Genomic DNA, 13,399 nt, shown 5'->3' on the forward strand with positions numbered 1-13,399 from the left:
GATAGTATGACAGCAAAAAAGGCTTATGTGGGCTTAGATTCAAATGCTGGTCTCAAGAAAGCAATGGATTCAGAGTACATCCAGCAAGGGGCTGGAGCCAGCTGGTGTCTCACAGCTGCTTCCTCCCTCGCCACCCCGACCTCTCCCTACTGCAATCACGGTCCGATGCAAAAAGTTTCTGGTTACCTCAGCCCCTTCATTTCGGCACAGTCAGTGACTACAAGGCCATCAGGTGGGACATTCCTTAGCAGCCCAGCTGGCCAGACCCTCACAGCTGGGGCAAAGTATTCACAATTAGAAGAGCTGCACAGAGCTACAGTAGTTCAGGACCACAGTGGTCAAAGAGCTGGGTGAACTACAGACAAGTAGCAGAGATTTAACAGGGACCTTCCTAGGGTTTGCCAAAGGAGTCACCTCTGCTCACAGTGTAATGGTGGCCAGGGGGGACCAAAAAAGAAAACAGGCTGAGTTGTTGTTTGGTTTTCTTCAGATTTGGAACAAGGGCAACAGGAATCACTGGTTCCCAGGTTAAATTGCCTTGACTCACAAACTGGTTTTGGAGGATCAACTCCAGGGAGGAAAATGTGAATGTAAACCAAACCAATATCCTGCTCTGCCAGGGTCTCCTCTGGGAGATGATAGAAGCTTTCAAGTTCACTTCAAAAGAGAAAGGACTGTAGCAGAAATTCTCTCCTACTATTGATAGATTCAACTTATATAAGTTATTTTTAGTTTTATAGCACTGTCTTTTTCCTGCTTTCTGGCTTCACTTTATGTGAGTGGGACAATCACAGCCATAAAGTTACTATAAAGTTACTGTCATCAGGGCCCTTAATGTGTCAGGGAACGGTGCAGCCAGTCTGCCCCATGGCAGGACGGAAATGTGTGGTTAAAAGGCACTGGCATCTTCATCTCCAGAAAAAAAACATTATTCCTATTACAATTGAAAGATACTTTTTGTGGATATATCTGCACTAACTTCACCAGTTGCAGTTAAATTGCTCAATTAAATGTTCTTTATATTTCACTAAGGTACTGACAGACCTCAACCTGCTTGCAGAATTTAGGTGAAAAAAACATCTTAAAATTTGGTAACAAGCTCCACAGTGGGAAAGGACTATATCCACTTTAAGAGCATGTCAGCACATGTGGTCTCCAGAAGACCATGTGTTTAGGGGTGGAAAGATCCTCAGGAGGTCACCAAGTCCAACCTCCTTCCTCCTCAGAGCAGGGCTGTTGGCCAGCAGTGGTTCAGATCAACCAACACAGGTCCTGTACTTTCATCTCTCAAGGACTCTCCTCGATCCTTCCTGGAGAGAGGGAGGTGTACTGGCAGGTTACTCACATCCACCACATTCAAGCTGTGAGGTGTTTTCCTGAGGTGTGTTAAGAGCTAAAGCTCAACATGCAGCCATCTGGGAGATTTACAGAAATATTTATTCTATGTTCACCTTTCTAGTCCTCTTTTCTGAGGCCTCTCTGAGCACCCTCTGTAACATAAATGCTCATATTCACTGCTCTTACTTTAAAGTCCACATAAGCTGCTATGAAGTCAGCATCTCTCCATTCACTGCCTTCAACTCTGGCTCACTTTAAAGGTGACATTCACACAATATTCATTAGTGCCCTGAATTCCTCCAATAAAATGACTGTAGGTAGCTTCAGAGAATCAACTTACAACACCCACATTATATGTCTTTTACACATATTAAACAGGGTTTATATTTGCCCCATCCCAGACCAGATAGTCATCCAAAGTCTTTTCAGCAATGGTGAAATCAATGAAATGGCTGCTGTTCTAGAATAATGGTCTATGCAAAGTAACTATAAATGGTGTTGCTCAGAAGGTGGAAGCCTTAGCCTGAAATTTCTCCACTCCTGCCACAGACTTGGAGCCTGCATGCCCCTCCTAAGACACCCTAGGTACTCACATTTGGGGCCAGGGCTACTTGGCTGCTTGAGGCTGCTGCATGGCCCACAGTGGCAAGCCACCCTGGAGCTTAGCATGTACCAATGGACCCTGTTCCAGCTGGAGAGGGCCATAAAGATTTCACCATGTCCAGCAGCAACCAGCCACATCACACACTTCCCAAACTTGTGTTAGGGCTCAGCAAAGCTGAAAGAGTTTAAAAAGCACTGGTTACTGTTCTCCCAAGGTGCCATCCAAAAAGAAAGAAGTCCTTATAACACTCATGTTTATCTACAGTACTTAAAGTTAACAACTTAAAGATAGTTAAATAAGAGTTCAGCAAATGTACTGATTTCTGACACAAGCATTGCAAAATCCCTATCATAGTAAATTACCATCTGCCAGCTTTTTGTATGATTTGAAGGATAAAGTCAGCCTTTTTTAGACCCTGAACTAAAATGTTAATTTCAGATAAATGCAAACAAGAGAATTCATTTCTTACATGCCCCTCTGCTGTGCAGTCTTACGAATACAAAACCAAATAGTACCACTAGCAAGATCAATGCATTCCTTAAAATGTGGAGCTGGTGTCACGTCAGCATGAAGTGGCTGGCCTGATGCATTGCCCTGTATCCCAGGTGATGCCTGCTGAGGGTTCCTCTCTGCTTTGTTTCAGAACCATGACCACAAGTGCATCGCCTGCAGGATCATCTACCGCTCGGACGAGCACCACCCGCCCATCCTGCCCCCCAAGGCGGACCTGACCATCGGGCTGCACGGAGAGTGGGTGAGCCAGCGCTGCGAGGTGCGGCCGGAGGTGCTCTTCCTCACTCGGCACTTCATCTTCCACGACAACAACAACACCTGGGAGGGCCACTACTACCACTACTCTGACCCCATCTGCAAGCACCCCACCTTCACCATCTATGCCAAGGGACGCTACAGCCGCGGAGTCCACTCGTCCAAAGTCATGGGTGGCACGGAGTTTGTGTTCAAAGGTAGAGTAGCTTGATACAATGGGGAGGGGAGGGAGGTAGTTATGGACCAGAGCAGTTTGCTCATAATGATTTGGTTGCTGATGATTTCATTCTGGGATTTTCAGAAGTTCATAATTTCTTGGGAAGTTTGCAGACATTGTGTCAATGCCCAGCCAAACTAGACACCTGCATGGCATTTCACACCACTAAAGCAATACTCATTTGAGGAGGAGGTCCTTAAATACACACAAGAAAATAAGAGTCCACATTACTTAGTGATCTTGAAGGCCAGTGGCCAGATGTCAAGCCTCTAAGAGAAGTGGTTAGATCTGTGTCCTGGTGCTCCTTCTGTAGAGAGAAAAAAGCATCTTCAGAAGGCATTTCAGATCTGAGTGGTATAAATAACTTTCTGTGGAAGACAAATGCAGCAGCATGCATCTTTTCATGTGCTCCCAAGGGGCCCTCAAGCAAATAAGGGTGTCCCTAAAGACAGCTCTGATTAACGATGCCAGAGCAAAGACAAAATGTATCCAACAGAAACCCATCGAGTACTTTGGAAACCAGCTCTCAGTGGTGACGCCGCCCATGACTGGGAAGCTTTCTTGTGCAAACAGCCCCATGGAACCCTGCTTAAAAAGAGCTCAGGGGCCTGAGCCACTCACACAAACATCTCCAAAACACAACATCCCACCATGGCACCATCCCCAGCGGAGCCTCTGGTAGTCTCAAGCCCTCTGTAGGCTCTTCTCCTTATTTCAGTTACCACATTATAAGTGTAAAGCATCGTGCATGGGTCTAATTTAGAAAAGCATCCAGCTAGAAGAAATAATTTATTTATCTGAAATTTTATGTAGGAGGTGGGAGATACCCTTGCTTGTCAGAACTTTGGCTCTTTAGAGCTTCATGTGCAGCATGTCCCAGCTCAGCTCCTGGCATCAAATCCAGTTTGCATTTCTGGTTTATGTTGTGCCAATGTACCGTACAGATCAAGGTCACTAATTTGGCTTAGGTAAAACTTTCAGGTTCAATTTCTATAAATTACCTTTTACTCCAGCTAGAGTACATAATGTGAATTGTAGAGCCATTGAGTCAAATGGCTGTTTATAAAAGCTCAGGAAAAGCTCACAACAAATCTTACTATAAAATGATCTGCAAGAGAATTTGGGATTTTGGTATGTTGGGAGGCATGAGGGATGGTTATTTGCTTCTGTTTTGGTCAGCACCAATCCATTCAGATCCCTTTTTCTTGATATACAATGTCAAACACATACCAGGAAAAATCTCTATTCAGCTTCTGCAGGCTCATTCATTTTGGCTTTTCTCAACTTCTTTAACTTGGCTAGAAAATGAAACTTTATATGCCTTAAACTCCTTTGAAATACAAGCAGGTTAGAACTAAAGAAACTGCAGCAGTTCTACATTTGATACTGCAAGCTGCAGCCAATGTTGAGAGATGAGAAAAAACATCTTTCTGTAGGTCATCTATATTTTATAAATCATGCAAAAAAGGACAGGTAATGTAGGATGATAGTGCAACTGTATTGTTTTACAGATTTCCCAGTGGGAACTAATTATTTTATTAGGTTTACAGGGTAGCTAGCAAATGTTAAGAAATGGTGAAAAATGTGTGATAAATGCACCACTTACGAATTAATACAGACAGTAATAAAACATGAGAAAAGTTTTATTGTTTCCTCTTTTCCTTATCTCCTAGTATAACCAACCAGGCTTTATCTGTGAAGGATTGTCTGGAATTTATGAAAAGCTCTGCTTAATCTCTGGCTGAGATACGTGGCCATGGTTTTCTTCAACTGAGTTGGAGGGGGGTTATTCTTTACAAAAAGCATTTTTTGCACAGACAAAGACAAAATGATGCTCCTAGATTTGCTGGCCACACCTGTAATGTGAAAAACTAACTTAAGAAGGAACAAGGGGAGACAATTTTGATTTAACAGGTGTGCCCCAATCTGCACATTGGCTTTGCTTTTGTTTTTGTCCCCCTGCTAACAGCTCCCCTCTTTCTCTCTCGCAGTGAATCACATGAAGGTCACTCCCATGGATATATCCACAGCCTCGCTGCTCAATGTCTTCAACGGGAACGAGTGTGGAGCACAGGGATCCTGGCAGGTTGGGGTTCAGCAGGACGTCACCCACACCAACGGCTGCATCGCGCTCGGCATCCGCCTACCTCACACCGAGTACGAAATCTTCAAGATGGAGCAGGATGCCTGGGGCAGGTACCTGCTCTACAATGGCCAGAGACCCAGCGACGGCTCCAGCCCCGACCGACCCGAGAAGAGAGCCACTTCCTACCAGATGCCTTTAATTCAGTGTGTCTCATCAGTACCCAGACCTGAAGAGTCACACGAGGAAAGTAAAATCAGGCTGTACAGCAGCAGGGCACCGGAAAAATATCCCAGCACCGCAGCTCTTGCTCTGTTGTTTATTTGTACTGTGTCATACTGGGATATTCTCAGCTAGAAGCGAGGAAAACTTATTTTTCATTACTACAGAGCCAGGATTCCACCAGACTGAGGGTTGCTTTTCTTCAGACAGAAAAGGACATTTATTTTCTTGATGCACTTGAATGCCTGAGAACTGTTGTTCTTTTCCTTACTTCCCTCTTCCTCCTCAAATCCCGAACGGCACTCGTTTGATGTTTGTGCTTTGAACTTCATCCAGTCTGATCCCTGGCCTGACACGACTGCACAAAAGTAATTGCACTTTAGGACTGCAGACTTCTGGGGGGGGGGAAGGGGTCTCCTTTTATTTTTTTTTTTTAACTGCTGGGATGAACTCTATGATCCTGCTTCAGTCATCTCTGCCATCTTACTGTTGTGGTACTCTTCTCCCCAGTGCCTGATTTCTCATCAGAATTTAGCTCTGGGGAAGGGCTCGGTGTTGTGCCAGTACTGTGATAGCAGCTTCCCTCTGACTTCACAGCTCTGATGTAGATATGTATATAAGGAGGAAACCCACAAAGATTTATCTTGCCATTATCTCACAGCTCATAATACAGAAAGAATCAGCAAATCAACAGCCCTCTGTTCAAAAAGTGCTAAATGGTTGGTACCCCTAATTTAAAAAAAATACTCCAAGTAATTTAAGCTATTTTTACAACCATTAAGTTGTAAAAATAACCAGTGGTTTAGTATTTTCTCATTCAATTAACTTAGCTGTGCAATTGCTTCGAGGCCTCCCTTTGTATCTAGAGAGTAGCTACAACGAAGCCCCCTCAAAGCCAGCCAGCAGCCGCAATTTTCCTGTCAGATGCACAGAGTGCAGGTAAGCTGCCAATACAAGGCTGCAGGAAAGACTTCTCTTCCCATATTCCTGAGGCCTTACATACTCCATGTGCAGTACTTGGGTCAGCTGGGTGGGCAGAGTAAAGCAAATGGGATCTAATGTGTTCTGCAGCCCTATTTAGCAGCATCTTTTTAGTCATCTGACCTTCTGTAAGAACAGAGAAAAGGGTTACAGCAGCAAACATGCTGTGGTTCCTGGTAAAACAAGAAAGCAGCTGGAAACACACCCTCAGATGGAGGAACACCGGGCCAGTCTTAGAGAGGGAGGAGCAAGAGATGCACTAATGCAAACATGTCCTTCCTTTTCTCCTTGCTGAAGTGTCCCAACACATGCCACGATTTCATAGAGCTCAAATCAGCATTGGTATGGGGAGACACTGCTGGGAAGGTGGATAGACACAGCCCTCAGAGAGCACTTGTCAACTAGAGCCTGCCCTGGAAACTCTCAGGTTTCCCTCAGTGGCGAATACATCCTTTTGTGCACTGATGCAGATCAGAGCAGACTCTGGAAGCAGTAGGGGAGATGTTTAAGGCCAGCAAGGGGTTGGAAGTTCATAGATGAACCACGTTCCCCTGCTTTAATGGGGAATGAACTGAGAACGTAGCTTAATCTTGTGTTTGGTCCGTGGCTCTTACTGATGTACACATTTTGGCTCACAGGAAGAGCAGAAACATCTGTAGGAAACATAAGGAAAAAAGTTGTAGTGTTTCTTCACAGCATAAGCAGCTGGTAGCTGCCCAGCCCAGTACTGTGTCAGAAAAAGAACCTTTAATGTATTATTTTCAGTATCCTGGGGAAAGTATGTTTTGAATGAAAGTCTTTCAACTTTAGATAGTGAGTCTTCATACTGACTACTATAGCAAAAGAAGCATTCCTTGAAAACATGGATGTGAATTTCCGCAGACTTGGAACAGAATCAGTTCACCTAGTTTTGAGACAGCAGGAAGACAGAGGGAAGGAGCAGTATCATGGATAGATGCGCTGCTGAGTCAGACCACATCTTTCATATTTTTCCCTCAGACAAATGAAAACTCACAGGAAACTGTTACTTAAGAGTCAGGAATGGAGCTCTGGTTGGCTCAGTAATCACCAGACAAAGTGTTTATCCATCCATTTGATGTCAGGTCCTCCTTCAGCGTGTTGGAAGGATCTGAAAGCCAGCTCAATTCACCGTGGTGAATTGAGCCCTATGAACAACAGCTGTTCTGATCAGCATTTCTTGATGTGTTTTTTGCTCCATGCAGTCAAACGTACTTGAAGAGCCAGCTCTGGATCAGTTGCTGGTGGGGGGTACAGTTTTAACTAGAGGTTCAAGAAGGGGACAGGATACCTCTGACAGAGTAGTTATGAACCAGCATGGAGTTTGGTTTTCTCTAGATTGAGTTTTGTAGTCAGCAGAGTGCCACCAGCATATCTCTAACTGGGCTACTGAGCTGTTACAAACAAGTCCCCTAAGTACCGGCTGCATTTCTGACTTCTATTTGAGATCTAGCACCAGGAGTGAATTCACACTAGTTTTTATTTAAAAGGATGGGTACTGTGTGGCATTCCTTAGACCACACAAGACAAGCTGCTTTTACCACCATTGACCATTCCCATGTGGTCCTATCTCTGAAAAAATACTCATGGTTAGAAGTTGTCTGACTATGTCACTTGCCTGTGCAAGTGCCACACACACTTGATCCCAGCTGAAATCTGCACATGCTTGTGATGCAGGATGAAAGTAAAGACCAAAGGAGCTGTTCCACAGCATGATTTTCTATACTTATCAGAGCAGTCATCTACAGTTTGTTAGTGCCTTGTGGCTCCTCTGTAAATTGTCTAATGTCAAAAATGTTGCAACAGTTTCAAGAAAAAGATCTGTCCGGTTATAACCTCCAAAAGCACATTCACGTGTCAACTGTTTTGAATCACAGACTTGCAAAGGTCTAGGTTTTAAAAGGTTTATGGTTAGACTACATGAAAATGTAACTCACTGTACAAATTGTACAATAAATGTTCTTTTTCCCCCTGTTATTTAAAGACACTTAAAAAGGAAGTATTTTTAAAAGGTCTTCACAATGCATTACATGAAATCTGATTGCGGACTTCTGTAGTTTATTTGTAGTGTTGACAGAAACAATTTTATGATCTGGGTTCTTAGCACTTGCTGCACCAGCTTACCTCCACGTGCCTGTATATTTTTAATTTTTCTTTTAGCCAACATCTTTGTCAAGTTGGACAAAGATGTAAGTTCAGAGTGCATAGTTTATGTGCTGGTCTGTATTTTCTGTGAGGCTTCTCCTTGCTTGCAGGCACAGAACGAGGAGCTAAGCTTACCCCCTCTTTTGGTTTCATCACTCACTAAATTAACTGCTGCACAGCACCACATACATATGTGACACAATATATTCCATTCATTTATTTCTCCAACCTGACCTCATGTGCTGGCAGCCCTGGCTGCTGAAGAGGTTAAGCTGCAAGTGGTTTAGCAGTAGAGGACCTGCAAGCTGGGTGATTTCTCCCTTGCTGAAATGCAGAAGGTTTAAAAAAAATTTAATCCAATAATGTTGGTATCTTCAGCTGTTGCCAATGTTACCAAGACAGGTGAAAGCTTTTCCCTCGGTAATATCCTACTCAAGGATCCACCTGACAGAAGAAATGGCAACCTAAAGAAATTCTTAGGCAAATTGTTTTAAGAGGCTCTATTCAAGAAATAGGACAAAAGGGATCAGAAAAGTCAAAACAAGTGTTGTTGCTCTGTTTCTATACCATTTACTTATTGTGCCTGCTGTCCTGGGGTAGAATGTCATTTCTATGAACAGAAGTCTGTATTTTAAGATATAATGTCAGTCTTGCTTGAGTTGGAGCATGCTTGCCTAAAGTGCAGGATTTTAAAAGAAAAAAAAAATCTTTTTATTTTTGTAAAGTTATAGAAGATATTTTTCTTCTCAACTATGTTCCAGATTAAACTGCTGGGGAAGTTTAAGCACTTGTTAAACTATTGATTGAAATAAAAAAAAGTCTAACTGTAAAATTAAGGATTTTTTGCCTCCTCTACATGTTAGTTTCCTGTTCTGTTGACTCTCTAAATGTAAAAGAAATGTTTGGTGTCTTGGAAAGAAACAGCCAAAAACCTGAATGCTGAGTAACTTGTGCACAGAAAAGCTCACTTTTTACTACATACACATTTTTTGTTTCAGAACACATCTGTCACTAGGAACAGTTCTGATGGATATAGACATGAGATTTGGTGTTCACAGCACATCTTCAGGTTTTCTGAATAAAATCGTGTCTGGAGGTGCCCAGTGAGTAACGAGAGAGTGTGGTGAGAACAGCTGTGTCAGGACAAAGGACATTGTTCAACAGAAACCTAGTATTTTTCATAAGTGAGATGTAAACAAACAACTATTGCCTCTCTGCTGTTGCATCCCAGTTGCTTTAAGGGCTGCAGCCTGGGGCAAGGAGCAGGGAGGGAAGAGACACTTCTTAAAAAGAAAGAAAAACCTGAAACAAAACATGAAGGGAAAGCAAGACACGGGATAACAGAAGTATCTTTGCTCAGTGCTCTGCAGTTTCACTCCTGCCCCACACACAGAAAAAGGTGAAATGCAGTCTTTGAGCATTCTACCACCACAATCAAAAGCTTTGGAGTTCACCTGTTCCTGAGTTTTTCAAAGTGACTCAGGAGATCCCTGAAAGATGAGTTCTGTTTTCAGGAAATATGCCTAAAATTACCAGGTACTCCAAGTGCAGTAGCCACAGCCTCTGAAGTGGCCTCCCTTCCTCACAAAGCAGGGCGTATGGATAAATTCAGGCAATTTATTGCAAAATTCTGCAAGATTCTACTTGGCATAATTTACTCAGTCCTGACAGAATCAGGAAGGACAGGTAACAAAAACCAGTACCACTCATTCTGTTCCATTAATTTTCCATAATTTTTACTCTTTCTACAAGTATTTTTACCCTTTTAGTCTTCTCTAGCGCAATCACTATGGATTTTTTTCATTGCCATTTGCTACCAGCAATAAATAATAAGAAGAGACTCCACTTCTGAATCAGGCAGAGACAAACACAGTTTTGAGGAATCATATCATGGGTACCCTTAACAGCCAAGGCAGAAGTGCTGTTGGCCTGAGCAATTATTTATCAGGCACCCTCTGCCCATCTATCTTCTTCACAAGTCTGTTCCAAGGTATAGACCAGTCTGTGGCATGGATTCTAACTAAGGTACTACCAAACCCTGAGGACAGTAAATTAATTCCTGCATGTCATCCAATAATGGGAACTGCCCACAATCACCACCTTAAAGAAGGCAGACATCCTTTCCCATGGAACCCCAGTGCTCCTTGTCTGCTGCCATTTCCAAGATGGTCTGTTGGAAAATGAGAAAGCAAGCTACACAGGGTAGTGCTGTCTTCAAATAAATTAATGAAAAATGCTGGGAGAATAAGTTTATACTTGGGAATGTTGGGAATTATGCCTCCTAGATTAACACACAGTAAAATAACAGAATCAGACGTATGTACTTTCATTCAAAGGACAGATGTTTGCTGGACAGACACATGCATTATTTACTTAAGTAACTGCCCAACTACTGAATCCCTTTGCTCTTAGCACCAACCAAAGACCAAAAAAAAAAAAAAAAAAATTATCTATGGGCATCAGCTTTATTAACTGCTCAATATGAGAGCTCACCTGCCCATCTGGAGTGCTGCGTCCAGCACCAGAGTCCTCAGCACAAGAAAGACATGGACTTGTTGAAGCAGGTCCAGGCAAGAGCCATGAAGATGATCAGGGCTGGAGCACTTCTCTTGTGAGGAAAGGCTGAGAGATTTGGCACCATTCACTTCAGAGAAGATTACAAGGACACTTTATTACTGTGTTTCAATAACTAAAAGAGGTCTAGCAGAAAGATGGGTGCACACTATTTAGCAAGAGGTGTTCCCTGCTGCAAGAGGGAAAGGACTAAAGGCTTTAAACTGAAGGAAGGTCGATTTAGATTGGATACTAGGAAGAATTCTTCACTGTGAGAGTGGTGAGGTACCTGTTGCCTGAGAACCTGAGGATACCCCATGCCTGGAAGTGTTCAAGGCCAGGTTGAATGGGGCTTTGAGTAACCTGGAAGAAGATTACCTTTGAGGTCCCCTCCAACCCAAGACATTCTAGGATTCTCTGAGGCATTTCTGGAAACAATCGCATCTTCCCAACAAACACTACAAACAGTAGTTTCAACACTACAAACAAGAGACACACAAGTCCCCAGACACTCCGCCGTTTTCTGGGAGAGCGGGAGCGGGGTGAGGAAGAGCGCCCGGCCCGGGCCGGGCTGTGGGGAGGCGGGAGCGGGGCTCTGGATCGGTCCGGGCCGGGCTGTGGGGAGGCGGGAGCGGGGCTCTGGAGGCGCCCGGGCCGGGCTGTGGGGAGGCGGGAGCGGGGCTCTGGAGGCGCCCGGGCCGGGCTGTGGGGAGGCGGGAGCGGGGCTCTGAAGGCGCCCGGGCCGGGCTGTGGGGAGGCGGGAGCGGGGCTCTGGAGGCGCCCGGGCCGGGCTGTGGGGAGGCGGGAGCGGGGCTCTGGAGGCGCCCGGGCCGGGCTGTGGGGAGGTGGGAGCGGGGCTCTGAAGGCGCCCGGGCCGGGCTGTGGGAAGGCGGGAGCGGGGCTCTGAAGGCGCCCGGGCCGGGCTATGGGGAGGCGGGAGCGGGGCTCTGGATGCGCCCGGGCCGGGCTGTGGGGAGGCGGGAGCGGGGCTCTGGATCGGCCCGGGAGCGGCGCGGGCCGGGGGCACAGCGCCATCTGGCGGCGGGAGCCTGCGGGACACCCGTGCCCCTCCCGGCGTCCTCCCGCCAAAATCCAGCGGGAACACGGCGAGGGAGAGGGGAGCGGGGCTCAAATTCTGCCAAGCCGTCAGGCTCTGTCTGCTTTATCGAGCACAAGCTGTAAAAAAAACCACCCAGAAAACCTGAATGAGTAACAAAGCCAGTTTCTCTGCGGAAGCCATGGTTTTAGCGTACAGAAAATAAAGCATCCATCTTTTAAAGGCAGTTCACAAGTTTTCCCTGAGGCTCAGACTAACGCTACAATTTCATTCCACATGGTGCATGATGATGCTGTTTTCTTACCAGAGGAGCGCACCATCATGGGAGCATTAGTGATAAAAGAAATCAGGAATTACACGCAAAAAAATGTGAAGATACGCTTTCAAAAGCTACAAAATGCCAAAATGAAGCTTTGCCCCTGCAGCCTTCATTGAAGCCCTCCTTGCACACCCAGAGCCATATGATCAGGGCAAAACTTGCTGAACCTATGCACTAAATAATTCCCTTCTTTACACTCTGCAAGGAAATACAGGGGAAATGGTTACATGGTCTAAGCTGTACCAATCAGTTCTGCACTTATGCGTGTTCCATAGAAGGAAAATACTGTTACTAAATTGGCAGCCTTGCATTGCCTCAACATATGACCATCTGTCCATATTCAAAATCTGGCCAGAAATGTACATATAGGTACCAACCGAAAATTTTAAGGAAACATACGCAGTGCATGTGAAAGTACTTTATCCAGGAATTACTGAAATTTTTAATGAGAAGTATCACACACTCAATTAAATCTAAGAGCTGTATAAACTCTCAAATACATTAAATATGAGGGGGAATTACAGAATTTTGACAGATACACTATAATTTTCAATCTTAAAATGTTATTGTCTCACCCTGTTATAACAGCAAGTGCTTTAGTTTCCATGATTAGGAGACAACTATCCATGTATCACTATACAGTGACAGTCACTATATAGTGACACAGAAAGGAGCATACAGGACTTAGGGGCCATCAGCAATGAAACCAGGAAGGATCTCCTGTTAAAAAATCGATATTTAAATTACTTAAATATAAAATGCTTTTGCATTTACAGCAGAGACCTGTAATTGCACTACACAAAAGCAGTAGCAATTGCTCCTGGATGTTGGAAATTCACCTTGTGTGAGCCTTCTCCTGCTTAAGCCTCATGTTTCTCTTTGAAGGTCTCAACACTAGCAGAGGCTCAGAGTGCACTTCAGAGGGGTTTCAGATGAGATGGCTCCAATTTGGCAAGAAGGAAGGAAGGAAGTGTGCTTGCACGCAGCCACCCTCAAAATCAGCGGTATTAAAGTAACTCAAAAATTAGGAGCAGCTGAAGGAAGAAAATGGATTAGAGGCAACTGAAGCAATTACAAATGCATGATACAATGCA

General features: G+C 44.5%; 1 protein-coding gene across 1 annotated transcript in view; it reads left to right on the forward strand.

Moving 5' to 3' along the window:
- Nucleotides 1-9,212, forward strand: part of APCDD1 (APC down-regulated 1) — a 28,189-nt gene extending 18,977 nt beyond the window's left edge. The window contains exons 4-5 of the mRNA XM_054645597.2: nucleotides 2,586-2,907; nucleotides 4,919-9,212. Of these exons, the coding sequence (XP_054501572.1) occupies nucleotides 2,586-2,907; nucleotides 4,919-5,367 (771 nt within the window). The 3' untranslated portion in view covers nucleotides 5,368-9,212. The remainder of the gene's footprint in view (nucleotides 1-2,585; nucleotides 2,908-4,918) is intronic.
- The last annotated feature ends 4,187 nt before the right edge of the window (nucleotides 9,213-13,399 follow it).

The sequence above is a fragment of the Agelaius phoeniceus genome, chromosome 1, assembly GCF_051311805.1.
Source record: "Agelaius phoeniceus isolate bAgePho1 chromosome 1, bAgePho1.hap1, whole genome shotgun sequence".
Classification (NCBI taxonomy): Eukaryota; Metazoa; Chordata; class Aves; order Passeriformes; family Icteridae; genus Agelaius; species Agelaius phoeniceus.